Source organism: Arctopsyche grandis, chromosome 5, assembly GCF_051622035.1.
Source record: "Arctopsyche grandis isolate Sample6627 chromosome 5, ASM5162203v2, whole genome shotgun sequence".
Lineage (NCBI taxonomy): Eukaryota > Metazoa > Arthropoda > Insecta > Trichoptera > Hydropsychidae > Arctopsyche > Arctopsyche grandis.
Window position 1 is genome coordinate 22,768,362 of NC_135359.1, and position 19,777 is coordinate 22,788,138.

Below are 19,777 nucleotides of genomic sequence, written 5' to 3' on the forward strand. Positions count from 1 at the left end.
CTGAATCATTCAATAAATGCTGTGAAGCGACTTTGGCCTTTCATTTGGATCCGCAACCCACCTCTACGCAACATTAGTATATTCATCCATCACATAGTAAAAAATTAAAAATATTGTTGTTAAAATGACCGTTGATAATGTTTTTGATTGAACGAACGACCCAATTGAATTTTCAATTCAGTGATATTAATTTTTAATTAATTGTAAAAGGTTAAAAAACTATTATTTTTACAATCCTAAACGTTTTCCTTAAAATATATGTATCAATCGATAAATTTTGATGCAAATTTATGCTTTTTTTCCTATTTATAGCATAATGTGGTTCGATGATTACATCCCAAATGTGAATCGCTACCAGAATAACCGCAGCTACAAAAATCGCTCGCACGGGTCTCCTGTCACACGAAAATTCGTCGCACAGAAAAATTTCCGTACAGAAAACTGCTCAAATATTGCTCAGAAAATATATTTTTTACGAGCTGTGGGTAGTTTTGAGCAATATTTGAGCAGTTTTCTGTACATCAATTTTCCTGTGCGACGAATTTTCGTGTGACAGGAGACCCGTGCGAGCGATGTTTGTAGCTGCGGTTATTCTGGTAGCGATTCACATTTGGGATGTAACCCGTTTACCCACAATGTTCCATAAAACGCATAAAAAAATAATTATCAAATTGAAATATATCGAAATAGGTATGGTCTATAATAGTGGTTTTATGGATAGTATTTGACAGCTGCCACTTAACCTTATTACGTACTTATTTTGAATTGAAATGGAGTTGTAGTGTATATCAGAATATTTATGGGAAATATGTCTGGTGAGCCACACCTGGACATGTCCAAACCTCCACCGGTCCCCTTAGCATTTACTTATGGCCATCATCTCCCCCAACCTCACCCTCCCGTGCAGCATCTTCCCCAATCACAGCCACCAGGATATCCCGTAACAAAATCCCCTTTCGTCCCTGGATACCCTTTAAACGAATTATCTAGATATAATAAACACGTGTCTAGCAGTTATTCTGTAGCTCGTTGTACACCTCCACCTCCCGGTACATCTCCTCCGTACTGTGAACCCACACTACATAGCTTGCCACCATGTCCACCTACATCTTCAGTCAATTTGAGTATTCCTCCACCCATACCCCCATTCAGGGATATGTATAACTTACCACCACCACTCACAATGGATGTCACAAAGCCACCGCCTATTGTACACAATACTTACAACGCGAATATGAACACGGTTCCTTCTGCTGCAATTAGAGGTAAATCGTTGCAAAGCCATTATCCTTCTGGTTCCAATTCAAAACGATCAGATTCATCACACGGTGGAGATAAATGCTCTAGTTCTAGAAACGATGATGCACATAATAATAAGTATGGTCGAAGAGATCATTCCTATAGGAGAGACGCAGATGATAAATCGTCTCATAATTATCACGACCGTGACAAATATAAGTCCGATACACTGAGTCAGAAAAATTGTTATGATAAATATAGGAAATCATCAAGCAGATCTAAGTCGATGCATAAATCTACATATGAAAGAAGACATAGTAGAAGTAGAGAACGGAGCTCATATAGAGATTCAAAAAGTTATAAAAGTGCTCGAGATACACGCTCACCTCATCGAAAACATACCAGCGAATATTATAAAAGACATGTTTCTAATAGTGCGAAAACATTTAGCGAGAGTGGTTCGTCTCATAGAAAGAAAGTTGTTGAAGAGGAACAATTTGAAAATAGCAACAGGTTTGATTTATAATTGTATTATCTATTCAAATTGATTATTAATAGAAGCTGATTTTATTTTCGTTCTCCGTTTTAGAGAAGACGTGCCAAACACCATCGAGAAAGCATGCGAAAATCCTGAACTTTCTGAAGAAAAATCAGACGATGATGAAGTAATAATATTTTATGAAATATATACTATATTGAAATTTGTAATGATAATTTATAGTGAAATTTGAAAATTTTCAGCCACTTTTGAAACGTTGGTATAGAAGCTCTCCTGCCGAATTACACTATGTTCCTGTAAATGGAACACGAGGTGTCGTTGAAAGCACTACACGTGGACGTAAATTAGCAGATACAATGCGAGAGAAATTAATAGAACGTGGTAAAAAGATGAGGCCACCTCCTGGAACCGAACCAATTGCACCACCTCGAACTCACCGCCCCAAGCTGTGTAAACACAAAAGTAATTCAATTTTTTATTGTTATTCGCCGTATATATACAGTAGAGCAATTTAAACATGTACTCGATTTTTAGGCGAACATGTTAGTTCCAGCTCTAGTTCTAGTGGAAGTGATAACGATGAAGCTGATCATGCCATGCAAGAATTAGAGCGGAAACAACAACATCCCAGACGTTTGCATCCTGAAATGTGGTATGAAAATTATCTATTTGTATACACATCCATGTTATGTATACATACATTATATTTGCACATATTATCATGGAAGAAAACTGTTATTTTCCAGGTATAATGACCCGGGAGAAATGAATGATGGTCCTTTATGTAGATGTTCTGCTCGTACTAAAAGACAAGGCATACGTCATGGTGTATATGCTGCAGAATCCAGTCCAATGCCCTGTGATATGTATACGAATAATGCTGATAAACTTTATCACTATAGGTATATATATATATATATATATATATATATATATATATATATATATATATATATATATATATATTTTTTTTTTTTTTTTGTAAATATAATAGATATGGTCATACATATGTACTTCTACGTAAATTTATTTACAGAATCACTATTTCTCCGCCAACGAATTTCTTAATAAAAACGTTGACTGTCATCACTCATGATGAACATGAATTTTTATTTTCTGGTTTTTCGTTGCTTTCCCACCATCCACTTACAAAACTACCCATCTGTAAAGTGATAAGATTTAATATTGAATATACAATTTTGTATATAGAAGAGCAAGCTCCGGTTAATTACACAATTGAAGAATTAGATTTATTCGGTATAAATGGTGTTTTATTTATTATTATTTTATACGTGACTTGAATTCTATATCTTTATGTGCGAATTTTGTGTTTAGAGGAATTTCTTTTTCGAGAGGTACTAGAGTTGATAGATTTGGACATGGGTAAAAGAACAGAAAATGGTTGCTCACAGTTTCATCTTTTACCAAGATGGGAACGCGCTCTCGGAGGTGGTGGTGGAGAAGTTCTGGCCATGGTTGAAGTGTTGCGACATCTTATTCGTTCTGGAGGCTTACTTTTACCGTCTAATTCATTGCCAGCTCTACGTGCGGCTTCTCAACGGGAATGGCAATCATTTGTTGATGGTGTACGAGGTAAACACGATTCAACATTGAAAATAAAACACATTTCTATATGTATATGGTATTCATGCTGATTTTTTTTAGGTATGATTGTGACATATCCTGGTAAAAAGCCTTGTTCTGTAAGAGTCGATCAGTTGGATAGAACCTTATCAGACGACGATATAAAATCTCATGGAGAAAAATCAAAAAACGAAAATGACAACACCGATTCAATATATCCGGAGATTGTTCATTTTGGTATAAGGCCTCCTCAATTAAGTTACGCTGGAAATCCAGAGTAAGTTAAGCAATTATATAATGTACATACACACTAATTATATATATATATATATATATATATATATATATATATATATATATATATATATATATATATATATATATATATATATATATATATATATATATATATATATATATATATATATATATATATATATATATATATATATATATATATATATATATATATATATATATATATATATATATATATATATATCACATTTCATCTACTTTGAATTATGTAATTATACTTCAGATATAAGAAGGCTTGGAGGGATTACGTTAAATTTCGTCATCTAGTAGCCAATATGGCCAAACCTTCCTATGAAGACAAGCGAAAGCTCGAATCTAAAGAAGCCCGCTTACAAGAAATGAGAACACAAACAAAAATGAAAAGAGATGTAACAGTAGCCCTATCTGCTGAAGGGTTCTATCGTACAGGAATCATGTGCGATGTTATACAGGTCCCATTATGAATACTATGTAATTTTAATATTTTAAGTCGAATTTTGAACATTGTGTGTTACTTACTGTTGTTTGTTATTTTATATTTAGCATGCAATGCTGATTCCTGTATTGATAAGTCACCTGCGTTTCCACAATTCGCTAAATATTTTGGAAGAAACAATAGGCTATAGTTTTGAGAACAGATCTTTGCTTCAATTGGCATTAACACACCCATCGTTCAGGGATAATTTTGGTACAAACCCAGATCACGCTCGTAATAGCTTGACAAACTGTGGAATAAGACAACCTGAGTACGGTGATCGTAGAATACATTACATGAATATTAGAAAAAGAGGTTAATACATATTATTTTGGTTTTGTATTTTTATATAAAAACTTTCCGTTTTTATTAATAATCATCTATGATGTAAAATGTAAAAATTTCTTATATTTTTTTTCATTCATTTTAGGCATAAATACATTGATTAATATCATGTCTAGATTTGGCAAGAAACAAGAAACGGAATCAGCTATTAGTCACAATGAAAGGTTGGAATTCTTAGGTGATGCCGTTGTTGAGTTCATATCTTCTATACATCTATTTAAAATGTTTCCATCATTAGAAGAAGGTGGTTTAGCAACATATAGAGCAGCCATAGTACAAAATCAACACCTTGCTCAGTTAGCAAAGGTATCAATATACATAGAAACATGTTTGTACATTCTATAAATAAAAATCAATTTTCTGTTGATAATTTTTGTTTATCCTTTTTTTTAGAAATTGGGATTGGAACAGTATATGTTGTATGCACATGGATCTGATTTATGTCACGATTTAGAACTACGACATGCGATGGCTAATTGCTTTGAGGCACTTATGGGTGCCCTCTTTTTAGATGGAGGAATAGATGTAAATAATTCGAATAAATATATACTATACACATTTTGTATCAAAATATCATTAGAAGCGATATTTTCAGGTTGCCGACCGTGTATTTGGATTAGCTCTTTGGAAAGATCAATCTGAATTGTTAGAAGCTTGGAGAAATCCTCGTTTGCATCCGTTACAAGATCAAGAACCATTTGGAGATCGTCGATGGCTCGATCAGTATCCATTCCTGCAAAATCTTACCAAATTTGAAGATTCAATTGGTAAAATAATATGCGATTCAAAATGAAAATTAAATTTAATATTATCTTAACACACGACTACTTATACATTTTAATAGGCATAAAATTCAAACACATCAGATTGCTTGCGAGAGCTTTCACCGATCGCTCTATGGGTTTCACTAATTTAACCCTTGGCTCTAATCAACGTTTGGAATTCCTCGGCGATACTGTTCTTCAGTTGATTTCATCGGAACATTTGTACAAACATTTCCCCGAACATCACGAGGGACATTTATCCGTATGTGTTACTTATTAAGTTATATTAAAGTGGTTTTAAATCAAATGTGTACATATGTATGTTATTTCATAAATTGTAGTTGCTGAGAAGTTCACTAGTTAATAACAGAACTCAAGCTGTAGTCTGTGATGATTTGGCAATGTCAACGTATGCTGTTTATCACAACCCTAAAGCTGAACCTAAAACTAAAGATAAAGCTGATTTGTTGGAAGCATTCTTAGGAGCTTTATATATTGATAAAGTAGGTTATAAATTTATAGATTGATATTTATATCAACAACTGAATCTTATTTTGATTTATATTATTCAGAATATAGAATACTGTCACGCATTCTGCTCTGTGTGCTTGTTTCCTCGTCTACGTGAATTTATAATGAATCAAGAGTGGAATGATCCTAAATCTAAATTACAGCAGTGTTGTTTGACTTTGCGAACTATGGATGGGGCAGAACCGGATATACCTATATACAAGTAAAATTAATTATACTTGGTACATTTTGAACTTTTTTTTATACTAAATTATTGAATCGATTTTTAGAGTAATAGAATGTGTTGGGCCTACAAATACTAGAGAATATACTGTTGCTGTCTATTTTCGTGGTGAACGTTTATCATCAGCGAGAGGACATTGTATACAAGAAGCTGAAATGAATGCTGCTAAACAAGCACTCACAAATTCCCATAGTAAATTTCATTGATGTTACATTATGTGCATTAAAATCAATGCATGGTCTTTCAAAATGTATTGTTATAATTTCAGATCTGTTTCCTCAATTGGATAGACAGAAGAGAGTTATTGCTAAAAGTATGAAACGTCAACGACATAATAATAAACGTGGAAGATATGCCAAATCTGATGATCACAAATCGCACCATTCTCGGAGAAGCAGAGAGCGATCTGATGACAGTCGTCATAATAGGTCATCGTCTGATAGAAGTTCTTCTATGCATGATTCAAAAAAGAAATCAAAGTCGGGACGAAAGGGCAAGTTTTCTTCCACGTTTAAAGATAGAGATAAATTACCCATGGCCTATCGGCCGGATAGGTTCGACAAAAAGGATAACGATAATGGAAGTATAATAGTTAACGATAATTGTAGCGTTGCTGAAATAAGCGACTTGAATAGCGATACGGACAATAGCAATATAAGCTATATTAACAAAAGTTCAGATCTCGATTCCAATTAGTATAAATATCCAATTTCTTCCGCTTGAGAGTAGGTTTTCAAATTGATATATCATAATAAGGCTGTGTACGCATTTAGATTCCAATGAATTCGTAACCATTTTAGAGATATTTATTATTCCAAGTAAAATTGTGTATAAGTATTTTTTTAAATAAGAAGTTTTTGATAAAAAAATATCGCATATAACACATATTTTCTTATGTCAGAGCTTTTTTTTCTTTATTAAAATGTCATAGTAACGCAGCAAAACTTCCTTCGTTTTTTCGTTTTGCTTGCTCTGAGTTGTAGCCATTGTTGTTGATTGGGAACATACATTTCTGCTGGCATAATTTCACCACAATCATCCGTACTGTCCATATCTGAAACATTAAAAACTCTTTAATATTTATTTGCGTATGTAGAAACAACGATAATTACACACACGTATTTCTACATATGTAAACATAATATACCCTGTTGTGACGCCGCTCGTTGATTCCCATGAGGTACATCATGCATAGAAATAGGATCACCCGGAGAATGCAGCAGTAGTTTTCCGACACCTTCACATCTCCTATAAATTTTACTTGTATGTTATGTGTTTGTGTACTTGTTTATTTATATATTATAAAATATTGTAAATTTTACCGTAAAACTTCATTGTTCAACATTTGTCTCCTGGTTATATCAGATAATACTTTACATTCATTTAACCACGTTTTAACAGTTTCAAAATCAATAAGCAATTGTTCGGCTGCTGCATTACTCCTCGTGCGATAATAACAACATTATATAATTTTATTTGTAATTTTCATTAATACAAATTAAATGAATTGAAATAGATACCTGAATTTTATTTTATAAACATATATATGTTGAAGCCAAGATTCACACATAATCTTAAGTATCATATTGACTATTAATTTATCACTTGTCGCTTTCACCACTGGTAGTAATACTCTATCTGGGATTAAAAGAACAAGTTAATATTAAAATGTATGTTACAGTGAATCTGTATTCACGAGTGAAATTATACTTTCACTTGTAGAATTATACTTTCGTCAACTCAGTCGGTGAAACCATATCACACAAATCAGGACATTAAAAACCACACAACCACAGTTGCAGCTGTTCGTTGGTTAAAACAATAGGACTTGGATGCAGCAAGATGGCGCAACCTGCTATACATCCAACGAGAGTATACCTGTGGTCAAAGAAATGTTCCCTAACAAGCTGATCTTGCGCAGAGGAGATATTCAATGGCCTCCTCGCAGCCCGGCTCTAGCTCCAGCTGATTTTTTTTAATGACTTAAGAGGGCTGCACACCAGCGCCTTGTCCATACAAACGTATTACACTTCACCCTTCCTCAATTATGGCACTAGAGAAATTATTTTTTAATATACCATTGGCATGCATCTGTGCTTTTATTTTTTATAGGAGCTTAGGAGCCGCCAAACATCTATAAAATCACCTCTTTTTTACACCCACGAAAAGAATCCAGCGTGCTTATTAAACGGTCGATTTAAAAAAAATACGCGCACAGTTGCATAGAAAATATCTTTCTCATACCGATGATGATTTCTTTTTAAAAATTGGTCCAGTTTCAGATTTAAAATACGTATTATCTGGTCGAAGCGTAACTGTCGCATTCACTCAATATATATATTGATATATATTGTCGCATTCACTCAATATATATATATCGAAGAAAGGAACGGCAACAAAATTAAGGTTTCGGGTGTACAGCCCTCTTAAGGTAGAAGTATAAAACTTTTGTTGAAGGTAGAAGACACAACATTAATAGAAGAATCAGAAGTTAATGTAAAGTATTCGGAATTTGAATTCCTTAAAACACCAGTGAAAGTATATTTTCACTGCTAGTATGAAATCACTTTAATATACAGGTAGTCCTCGACTTACGACGGTTCGAACTTACGACCGAAAAAAAAGTAATATACAATATATTTTTTTAATTCATTATTTTTCATGTAGATTTTTAATTTTTTCTTCAATTTAAATATATATTCATTTGAATTATTGTATTAATAAAAGTACCTAAGTAAAACTATCGAAAAAAAATATATACATATATTCGACTTACGACCGAGGTTCAGGAACGTATCTCCGTCGTAAATCGAGGAATACCTGCATGTATATAATATAAGAAGGATTATACTATTGGTTTTTATGGTACCTAAATAATGATTTACATATCTAGAGTGTTTAGCTTGCGGTGGATATCCAATCATTTTCCAGGACGAATTAGGTGGAAATATCATAGTTAAATGGGCCAAACTGGTTGTTCCACAAATAGCAGCTAGTACTTGAACACACTCATCAGAAGCTATCTGAAACATTGAAGTTTATTTTAAAATAATTTATTAATCAATCATTGTTTCAATTTAATTTCGATTACCTTCAACTTTTGAATGTTGGCATTTACTTCCGATACTAATTTTTCTCTCATCTTGGCACAAACGTGTTCATGTACACCCAATTTTCCTATAATTTGTTCAATTTTCACTAATTGTAAGCGCAAAGCATTTTATTTCAATGAATCTTACTAACCGGATTCTATAGCTATTGTATGATCGGCGAATCGCAGATTTGATAATTGTTCCAGTGACATTTGTATATCATTTTGAACTATCCTAAAAAAACAATCCATATCCCATAAATTAGATAGTCTTCTGGTTTCAGCGAGACACCACAATCTATATGTATGTACAGAATGATCTAAAATAAACAAGTATGCATAAATATCGAAAATGTATTTATATTTTGTATTAAAACAATATTTAAAACCGAGTCTGTGAAGGTTCGGTATTTGTTCTACTAATGGAAGCTCGTCCACTGGTGCACCCATTATATAGTCGCTGGTAACTTCACACTGATTGCTCAACATTACCAAGTCTTGAAACATGTCGGCAAAACAAGCTCCAACTTCAGAACACTAAATTGAAATATTGTTAGTAAAATCCCGATGAAGGACATTGAGACATTCTAATAATAACACTGAGCAACAAAAATAATTACCAGAGCGTAGACTAACCAATCTTTACTAAGTTTGACCCACTGAATTCGAATATGATAATCACTTTGAGCACAACATTACTAGATTTTTAGTTAAAGACTGTGTAGGAATATAGCACGAATTGTGCTATTACATAAAAACCAGTGATCTCATCGTCGATCCTGTACAAACATGCATAACTCAACGTCCCCTTCGACCATTCCAGAAGAAAGAGTTCATCGCTCGATCGTAAAACGAACGAAACCCAACAGTGATGTCATCAGGATACCGTAACACGTGTCTTAAAAAGACATTTACTCGTGGTACTCGACCCCATTCTCAAACGAACGACGTCCTGGCGCTGACCCCACAGCTATAAAGCACGCGCCTCGAAAATATGTCAACACGTGTCCCCAACACACGTGTCCTGGAAACGAAGACAAAGCATCTGCACGCGGCACGCTTCAAGCCAGAACGTATATAAAGCGACGCACCAGCTCCCAACACCAGAGTGAACCTCTGGAGTTCAACCAGCTCACTTCTCCGAAGCTCAACCTCTTCGTACATACAATAACCATTGTAACAATTGAACAAAAATAAACGATCCTCTTACAAACTACACAACATGTATTTCGTTAGGCCGGGATACGGTCAACATACCTTCCCTGCCTTACAACTGCAAAAGCCAAAAAACTGTAAAAACGCGCAATTTTTTAAACGTTCATATCTCGCAAACGATCACTAACCAACAAAAATTATTATCATATTCGAATTCAGTGGGTCAAACTTAGTAAAGATTGGCTAGTCTCCGCTCTGGTAACTCAAAAACGTGATTTTTTGTTGCTCAGTGTAATTTACCTGGGTTATTGAAAGTGTGACATATTGGTCAGATTTAACAGGAATGGGTCGCAAACTTGCCACGAAGCATTGTCTATTGGAAATTAATTAATCTTAGCTTTGAAGTTCAAATAATTGTTATGTTTTATTAACATTTTACCTAAACAATGTATCCCAAGATGTTGACGTTACGTGACAACCCAGAGCGTCAGCTAAACTTTGTAAAGCGATCAGCATCAACTGAGGGACGTCTAAAACAATACAACATTATTTATTCTAATACAATACAATTATTTATAGAATACAATGCAATTTTAAATTACCATTTGAGTTTAAAGAAGTCAACCATTCTCGTAAATGTTGGCTTGAATGAGGAGGCCTTAATACGGATTCAAATTTGTAATATTATGCTTTTGTAATATTTCATATACATACATATGTAGCTGAATGTTTAAATTACCTGGAAGCGAGAGGACTTGCTCCCCACCATAGTACGATGTGTTCTAAGAATCCACCGACGTTGCCCCATAAAGTTGTTTGGTAAAATTCCATGATTTGCTCTGCTAATCTTCTATTCATTCGATATTCACCTCAAATAAGTTTAAATACACATTTAATAATTCAGTAATAACTTCATTACAAAAATCAGTCATATAAAGCTATTTTAATTTATTGAAATTCATCGTTTGTCCGATCAGTAATTGAAAGCAAAAGTCAATGCAGTTTAAATTTTCACTCCACTATTACATATTTAAATACCAGTTTTCATCTTTTTCACTCCATTTGTGCCTAGCATTGATGGGGATATCCTCAAAACTGATTCCAATATAGTTTCAACGTAGAATTCTTCCCTTTGTATCAATCCTTCTAAAGACGATGCTTCTACGAACATTAAAAATATATTTACCCAACTTAGAGAGTGATTGTTATAGATACAATATTACATACTAGCTGTATTACCCGGCTTCGCTCGGTATTTGTAATATAAACCGCTTAAACATGACTAATCTAAACATATTACATATTACCTCTCATATCGAACGTATTATCAGTCTCATCGTAATATTCGTTCATCGATGAGTATGGAGCTTCACTTTCTGAAGTCGGCTCACAGGTGGATGTGACATATTTGTCTTCGGGCGTAGGCTTATTAACTGCCAATTGAGCTTTATTGTTTTTAGCGTTTTCATTTTGCGTCGGTATGCCAATATTTTGGTTTTTAATCCTCATTTCGTTCTCGGTGATATTTTCACCTTGAGCAATTGGGGGTGTCATATGCTTCGTAAGTGCCCTAAATGAATTTTAATGCTTAAATAAAATGTCCACCAAATAACGTTTGTAAAAATTAATATTGTAGTTATACTGGTATATCTCCAAACTGGAATTGTCCGAGTATGTATCGACATCGTTGGGGTTGCACGGTTTGTAATTACTCAGCAGACAATCTATCAAACTGTGGCAGCAAAGTTCAGCTCTGCCTTGAGCCAATACCTATATAGAAATATATGTAGTATCAAATAAGTTAAAAGTGAGTTTGACAAAAGCAGTGCTATCATCCAGCGGATTTCTAAAGGTTTCCGGAATTGGATTGCAAATTAAATATTAATTCATTCAGATGGATCTGGACTTTGAATGTTCTCTCGTATTTTTTTTATTATTTTCGAAATAAGTTATGTTGTCATCATTTCTATACAGACTGAATGATCATAAATCTAAATTACACTATTGGGCATCATACATATTAAATCAGGTTGCCAGGGATATTTATGTAAATAATAGTGTTGCATTTTAAGAATCCATGTATAATCTATATACCCTTTAATCCAGGGCCGCGCCTAGAAGTTCGGCCACCTGTGTGCAAACTTGAATCGGCCGCTCTTTAATTGTATCAGCATTTGTATAAATGATATTAATAATAAAAAAAAATGAAGTGCTTGCGAGTAGTGCAATAATCTTATCTTTTGAAAAGTATTGTATATAAATATAGTGTTTAAAATTCTAAAATCACTATATTTTCATGAATGAACTTGAAAACGTTCATTTTCTCTTGTCATCTGGTCCTGTTCAGAACTAAATGTTTTGGTTGTTTGTGTTTTTCTGGTTAATTTTTATTGTGATAAACACAAAAAACCAAAACATTTAGTTCTGAACAGGACCAGATGTCAAGAGAAACTGAACGTTTTCAAGTTCATTCATGAAAATATAGTGATTTTATCTCCAAGCCTACATCTAGGACATTGTTCTTTCGATGATCAACCAATATTCAACATTCTTGAAGAAATATATTGTAATTGATAACTGCGATTATATATATATATATATATATATTGTAATTGATAACTGCGATTATATATATATTGTAATTGATAACTGCGATTCTATATATTTTTTTTATATTTTTTATTGTAGTATTATATTTATTATTTTATTTTTTACTACTTTATTATCTTTATTACATTTTTATGATTTCTAATTATTTTTAATGTATTGTCATTTTTATTTTCTGCTTTTTGTAATTATCATACTTTATTGCTATTTTTATTTCTTGCTTCTTAATGTTTAAATTTTTCTTTTTTCTTTCGCCTATTTGTGAAAATTCTATAATGGTTTTTTTGTATTATAATTATTATATTTTGTTAAAATCTTGTAAATTTGAAAAAATAAACTGTAGATTTTCCTATTAAATAAATAAATAAATATATCTGGCAGTCGCAAAGATAATGGAACATAAAATACCTACATAGTTCTATGCGGACCGAAGCTACATAAATCTGCTATCCCGTTATTTCCCCAAATTATACATAGTTCGGGTGTGTTATAACTTTTTAAGTTGTAACTTGCAACATCAATACACAAGTATTTGTATTTTAAAAAGTACGATGTCTTATTTCGTATTTTTTAAGGAATATAAATATTTTTGAACTCATTTCTTTCGGCCGCCCGTGTGCGTTGCACACATTTGTACATATTGTAGCCTGCTTTTATCGAATCTTTAGTTAAAATATGATTTTTGAAACAACAACAAGGTATTGGAAGTATTTTTTGTTAAAAATCTGCTACATATATTAAATGAGCTTAAATGAGACAAGCAAACCTGAAGTAGTTTCGTCACTGATATTTTCTTCAGCTGGTGAATCAATATTGGACAGGTGTTGCTACAAATGTTAAACTTCGAAATGAATCCTTTACTGCTCAGTGTAGTCATTTCGTTATAAAGAGTCGCCAGCCTACACAATATGGATACAAAAATTTGACTTTTTTTAAATTGGTAATGCATATTAAGTGGCAATCACTTATGTTTGTATTTGAACTTTTTACACAATCATACCCCAATGCGATCTCCAACAGCTTCGATTGTTCTTCACGCTGAAGACAGGACTTGAACGTGCACATCACCAGATTGTTAATGAGAAATGCTAAAATGAATCGTTTTTTGCACAGTATTTCAATCGTCAGGTTTTTTTTACACGCTATGATCAAATTATCATCGGAATTGGGGATTTTAGACAGTTTCGGATTCACTTTGAAGAAACACTTGACTAATTTCGACAGCGTCTTCTGAACAAGCTCCAACGCCTAAAAATACAACGCCCTTAATAGAAAAGTATTCAAGCACAAAATAAACATTCCTTGACGATTGTTAATCTACCTGAATGTAATCGAGATTTTCTACGTAGTTCTTTCCGCACATTCTGCGATCGTTGTAGAACGTCGAAGTATTTTCTATGTTGGTTATTTTTATTATTAGGAAAACTGTGGCATTTTCCAGATCTTTGCACGAAGCGTATGTCCCGAGACACTCTTCAGATTCGAGCGGCAGCCACTTGGTCGTATTCATCGTATCCTTCAATCGAACATGAGACAAATTTTTGAGTGGTTTTGTGTTTGTGTGATGTTGCGAACCGCGCGAAAACGAAAGTGAAGTTCAACTGGCGAGATTTTCAGCATGCTTTGTTTAATGCAATCAATATTCGGTACTGGTGGTACATGGTACCATGCAAATATTTCGCATGAAAGGCAAGGGCGTTCGCTTACCAGTGATCATTTTACCTAGACCTAAAATGTTATACTGCATCAGTTAACCTTAACCCGCCCTTAACTTTTTCATAGCCGTAATTAGGTCAATGGCAAACATCGACAAAATGCAAACGCCATTAGTTTTTCACTGATGTTTATTGGAAAAGTTTTAATGGAACACACGCGTAGTATTATGTATGTGATAATTATATATTTTCCTTTCTTTTATGCGCAATGATACATAATCATCATTTACATCCACTCATCACCATTTCTGTTTCACGCCATTTAGTCTACCCAGTGCCGGTTTTAGGGGGGGGGGGGCTAGGTTGGGCAAATAAGTTAGGGCGCCGCTTGATGCGTCAAAGGCGCTTTAAATTTTTAAATTAGAGCGCCAAAAGCCATACAAAATTTTAGATTAGAGCGCCATAGGCGAATTTTTTTTCTAAGGGTGTTTAAAAAAAAATTGCCCGAGGGCGCCATTGGGTGTAAGGCCGGCACTGAGTCTACCCATCTTCCTTTCACCCTTTTATATTCTCTCAAGTTTAGCAATTCTTTTGTCCATCTTGCGTCCATTCTTCTAGATGTTGCCATTTCAATATTTTTATATATGTACATATATATTTCATTGATTGTCCAAGTTAAGCTATGTATGTATGAGTATCATATTAATATTTTTACTTTATCTATGTACGTAGTAACAATAGATGAAGTTTTGTGATCATACAAAAATTCAAACTCGAGATTTTAACTGATTCGAACTTAAAATCGATTAAATTCTCTTAAAGTGAATCCTTGTATCAATATGATGAAAATAAAAAAAAATCTTTAAATTTAATTAACCGGAAGTGGGATTTTTTCCTCTTAGAAAAGTCAAAAATGTTGTGACCACACGATTTTTTCCACACTACTGAACCTATCAAGCTGAAAATTTATATTTGTATTCTTTGTGTAGCAACTTGATAAGCTTTTGGCTAGAATTTGTAAACCGGAAGTAGTATTTTTTTAAAAACAATATTTCATTATTTTATTTTGACCTTTTAAATTATTTTTATTTTCTTGATATTTAATGTGTATAATAATTATAGTGATTTTAAGCAATAAAAAAATTTCAAACAAAATCCGACAACCGGAAGTAGAACTTTTGTCTTGTGAAGTTTCCCTACATTTGCGCTCAATTTGTATCGAAAATGCTCTCATAACCGGTATGTGTGGACGTGTATGTTGTGTTTAATTGTCGAATTTTGTTTTGTGACCTTATATTCCTCAAATACAGAGATAAAGTCATGGGTTGGTCACATTCGAATTTTTTATTTATTTGTTATGTATGTATGTTTGGGATGACCGTCACCGCACCGAATGTTAAAAAGTCGAAAATGTTCGTTTACCATGCATAAATATAAAAAAACGGTTAGTATATATATCAGTGGTGTGCGGTAAAAGTTTCTCTCCCCCCGTCGTACATCCTCACTTAATTTGCGCGAGCAGGATACAACAGGAACAAGAGGAACAGGCTTTCCCTCCCGAATCCTGCGCGCGCATATTAAACAAGGCTGTATGACAAAAAGAAAGATAATTTCACCGCATGTAACTCATATATATTATATATACATAGTACCGTTTACCATGCACCCTTTTTTTTGATCTTTCAACTTAAAATCTTTCGATTTTCGATCTTTGCCTTCCGATATTTGCTTTTTCGGGCCCGTGAGGTAGACTCCTAATAAAATTAATAAATCGAAGAAGTAATCGATGATATTTATTTGGCACTGTAGGTTTATATGGAGGAACCTCAACCTCATGTTCTGAGCTCTTTCAAAACCCACTACGGTCCAAGTTAGAGTACTATGAGTTAATTTAACAAATTTGGTGGAAACTATGTACTGTATAGTTTACTCAGTTGTATGATGGTGGCTTTTAATAAAAACACATATTAATTTCATAACAATTTTATTAGTTTTTGTAATCTATAAGATACATACAATGTGAACACTTACATACAATGAAAAGAGCATAAATGTCTTTGTTCCTAAAATAAACTGAGGGAATCACAATAACTATGCTTATTTAACTCATGAATACTTGAATGAAAAATCTCAGCAATATTCTATATACAAATAAATTATTTCAGCATAGTTTTTGACACAATCATAGCAGAGGCGATCATCAAAAGAAAATATATAAGTACCCAATAGGAAATAATGTCTCGGTATAGTAACATCATTTTCTTCAGTTTAAGTAAAAAGTTCTTATTTATAATAGTTAAAATTGCACTTTTTTACGAAAAGATACACCATCATGTAGCTTTTATTTGAAAAATAATATAAACACAATCCAAATAAATTACTTATGCCTTTAATTTGATTTTAAATTGAAGAAGATTCAAAGATTATTAATTATTTTAAAATTTTGATAAGTTTCTCAAAGTACAACATACATATGAATATATAAAACAAATTATTTTTAGTTAATATCGAAAGGTAATGGAAATTTTAAAAAAATGAAAGAAGTTAAATACATTTGGAAATTAGCATAAATATGTGACCTTTCTAGTGTACAAATTGTCCCAATGTGGGAAAATATTTTAAGTCACTGACACATACAATTTAATAACTATTTAAATTACAGTAAAATTGTAATACAGAGACAAATTTATCCAATAAAGATCTTTACATATAATATTTTTCTATATAAAAATAGAATGATACATACATACATATACGGTTCGAAGATTGCATGAAATTTTTTTACACATTCGTTTCAATTACTAATATATAATTAATTAAAAGTAACAATTATGTCAAATTTAAAATAATTAAGGCGTACAATAATGTGTATTTTTCTATACATATTTACACATGTAAAATAAACTTATCTGCAGAGAATAATGTATAAATACAATAATTGCAATAACTATACAGCGAATATTATTTAATCAGGTATATCTATACTAATTATTGGCACAACAGGTTTGAGGAGTTCATTTTTCTTTTGATTTTTCAACGATTTTTTACAATGTTTTTCTTTTGATCTTGAGTGTCTGGCATCTCTATATTGTTCGGTAGAATTGATATTTTGTTGAGATTCGATCGAACTCTGTTCTCCATTGTTTGGATTCTGATGATTTGGCTCATTATTATATGCTATATTAGCATACTCTTGAAGAAGAGGAAAAACGGACAAAAGAAATTGGCAAAAATCTTTCCGCATTCCAAACCACCCTGAAAGTAAATAGAGTAATTAATATTAAAGTGGGTATTATAACAATTGAAACAAATATTTGTATATGAAATTTACATACATCTATTTCCACCTTTAGCACCAAATGACATCAATATCAATGTAGCATAACTTACAAACAGAGGACTAACAACAACTATGAACGGAATCGACAGTCCACCATCTAGTTTATTGGCTAATAAAACCTGAAATAATATATATTTATTATTATCTATTAGAAAACATTGTTAATATATAGTATTATTATTGGAAGTATATAAAAATATACCTGAAAAATAAGAATAGGTACAACAGTAAACGTATAAGCAACAGCTGAGTTAAAACTTGTTCTTCGTTGATGAACATTAACTTCAGGAGACTGTAATAGAATCCCAGCAAATATAATAGTATACAAAACACCTAAAAAAAAACAACACAGATGTAGTGAAACTGGCATTTATCATAATAACATTGTATTTATCTAAACGTTAAACTTATGGAAAAGTAAAGAAAATCTATCAGTATGTACTTGTACATAGGTATAGATATAAATGAAGTAATATTGAAACGAATAATAATACATTCAGTTAATACTAAGTTGATCTATTCGTAACTCACCCATTAAACTTAAGCACATCAATATCCAAAATGGCACGAAAACAACTTCCCACATCCAAGAGATGAAACCATCTAATTTTAATGCCAAAAATATGAATTGAAAAATGTTGACGGCGCAGAATAGTTCCAGCTAAACACCAAATATATCGTTAGAAAATTTTCAATAACAACTCAAACAGAATAAGTCTCAATAAAAGCATACCTCAAAACTTCGGTCATGTTTCAACGCCCATATACATATTGCGATCGATACAATGCTGATAAAGGTCAAAGGAATGAATACTAAGATCCACAGGTGTCTGCCGGAATTCAATTTATCACAGACTAGCAATTCAAACATAAGCAATATAAGATGGAGCGACAAACTTATCAGCATTGCCTTATAATGAACATAAGCTTCACCCTCCAGTCTAAAATTAAAATAATTTATAAATATAATATCATCAGTATAAATAAAATATTAGTCATAGAGGTGGTTGGTATCTCAAATGGGAAAAAAATGATATACTACCTGAAATGAGGGTATCGCCACCATACATACGTTCCAACTGTGGCTCCTGAGATTACTAGCATTTTCCATACCCATATTGGTGCGAATACGGCCCAATAAGACCAAGTGATTACGTTGTCAAGTCTGAGCGCAAGTAACGCAGTAAATATTAGGAGACATGTGTGCACAACGAATTTACTGAAATACATAAAAATATTGGGAATGAATGAAATCATTTAAATGCACGTGTGAAGGACGTTGGAGCATTGTTGAACTACGAGTGAATATCGGTCATACGTTTTGTCAAGCGTCTGTATGATCTTTTTCATTTTCTAATTATAAAGATTCACTCGAGGATACTTTACATTGAAATAAATGGATGGGAATAATTACCTAGGATTGAAATCTTGAAACAATGTCTGCAAATTCATGGTTTTGACGTTTATGGTTTTGTTTCAACAAAATATTGCGACCTCAAGTGGACCATTTCCAGCCAGTTCTGAATAGATAAAAATACGAAGTAAAGACTACATTCGTTTTTGGCCTTGGATTTTAAAATTAAAAAAACAAATCCTGTAACGTTTGGAATTTGTTGTGCTTTCAACAATGCTATTGAACGGTAAACATGAACTATTAATAAAATATAGCAAGAATTGATTTTCAAACGTTTTTTTTTTAATATTTTTAAGGTGTCAATAGTTTAAAAATTCACAAATGATCACAATATTTCTCGTATATTAAAGATATAACATATGTGATACAAAAAAAGCTTTCAAAAACATTTTTGTATATATACAAACTCTTGTTCAAGCAGATTAGAAATAATCGACAAAGAGCATGTAAGAGTAGAGAAAACGAATGTCGAGAAATTTCAAGTCGATAGAATGGAGTAGTAGCTTTTGATCGTTGTTAATTTACTGTCAATTGGCTTTGCATCTTTTGGTAAATATT

At 32.6% G+C, this 19,777-nt stretch overlaps 3 protein-coding genes across 4 annotated transcripts; 1 reads left to right on the forward strand and 2 right to left on the reverse strand.

Annotated features, from left to right (window-relative positions):
- Positions 1-704: 704 nt before the first annotated feature.
- Positions 705-7,469, forward strand: drosha (ribonuclease 3 drosha). The gene is made up of 18 exons (XM_077431060.1): positions 705-1,752; positions 1,829-1,904; positions 1,981-2,200; positions 2,273-2,390; positions 2,485-2,640; positions 2,775-2,995; positions 3,074-3,331; positions 3,404-3,599; positions 3,864-4,071; positions 4,163-4,409; positions 4,525-4,745; positions 4,833-4,964; positions 5,035-5,206; positions 5,284-5,465; positions 5,545-5,706; positions 5,776-5,936; positions 6,004-6,149; positions 6,226-7,469. Exons 1-18 carry the CDS (start codon positions 800-802, stop codon positions 6,651-6,653), a joined length of 4,257 nt encoding a protein of 1,418 aa, XP_077287186.1. The 5' UTR covers positions 705-799; the 3' UTR covers positions 6,654-7,469.
- On the reverse strand, positions 6,875-14,557 carry LOC143912376 (uncharacterized). The gene is made up of 20 exons (XM_077431656.1): positions 14,533-14,557; positions 14,386-14,459; positions 14,132-14,326; positions 13,811-14,058; positions 13,577-13,736; positions 11,846-11,973; positions 11,511-11,773; positions 11,242-11,364; positions 10,943-11,072; positions 10,806-10,861; positions 10,643-10,733; positions 10,504-10,576; positions 9,438-9,585; positions 9,201-9,368; positions 9,049-9,134; positions 8,827-8,980; positions 7,478-7,595; positions 7,280-7,396; positions 7,105-7,205; positions 6,875-7,011 (listed from the first exon to the last, which is right to left on the reverse strand). The coding sequence occupies exons 1-20, from the start codon at positions 14,555-14,557 to the stop codon at positions 6,875-6,877; spliced, it is 2,595 nt and encodes an 864-aa protein (XP_077287782.1).
- A 1,876-nt stretch (positions 14,558-16,433) lies between these two features.
- LOC143911795 (transmembrane protein 185A) lies at positions 16,434-19,331 on the reverse strand. Of its 2 annotated transcripts, XM_077430840.1 has the most exons (8): positions 19,220-19,306; positions 18,848-19,024; positions 18,539-18,746; positions 18,337-18,466; positions 18,008-18,138; positions 17,801-17,924; positions 17,595-17,720; positions 16,441-17,522 (listed from the first exon to the last, which is right to left on the reverse strand). In XM_077430840.1, the coding sequence occupies exons 1-8, from the start codon at positions 19,255-19,257 to the stop codon at positions 17,431-17,433; spliced, it is 1,026 nt and encodes a 341-aa protein (XP_077286966.1). In that variant the 5' UTR covers positions 19,258-19,306; the 3' UTR covers positions 16,441-17,430. The 2 variants fall into 2 exon arrangements, with proteins under 2 accessions (XP_077286965.1, XP_077286966.1); XM_077430839.1 differs by having other exon boundaries at positions 16,434-17,720; positions 19,220-19,331.
- Positions 19,332-19,777: the final 446 nt, after the last annotated feature.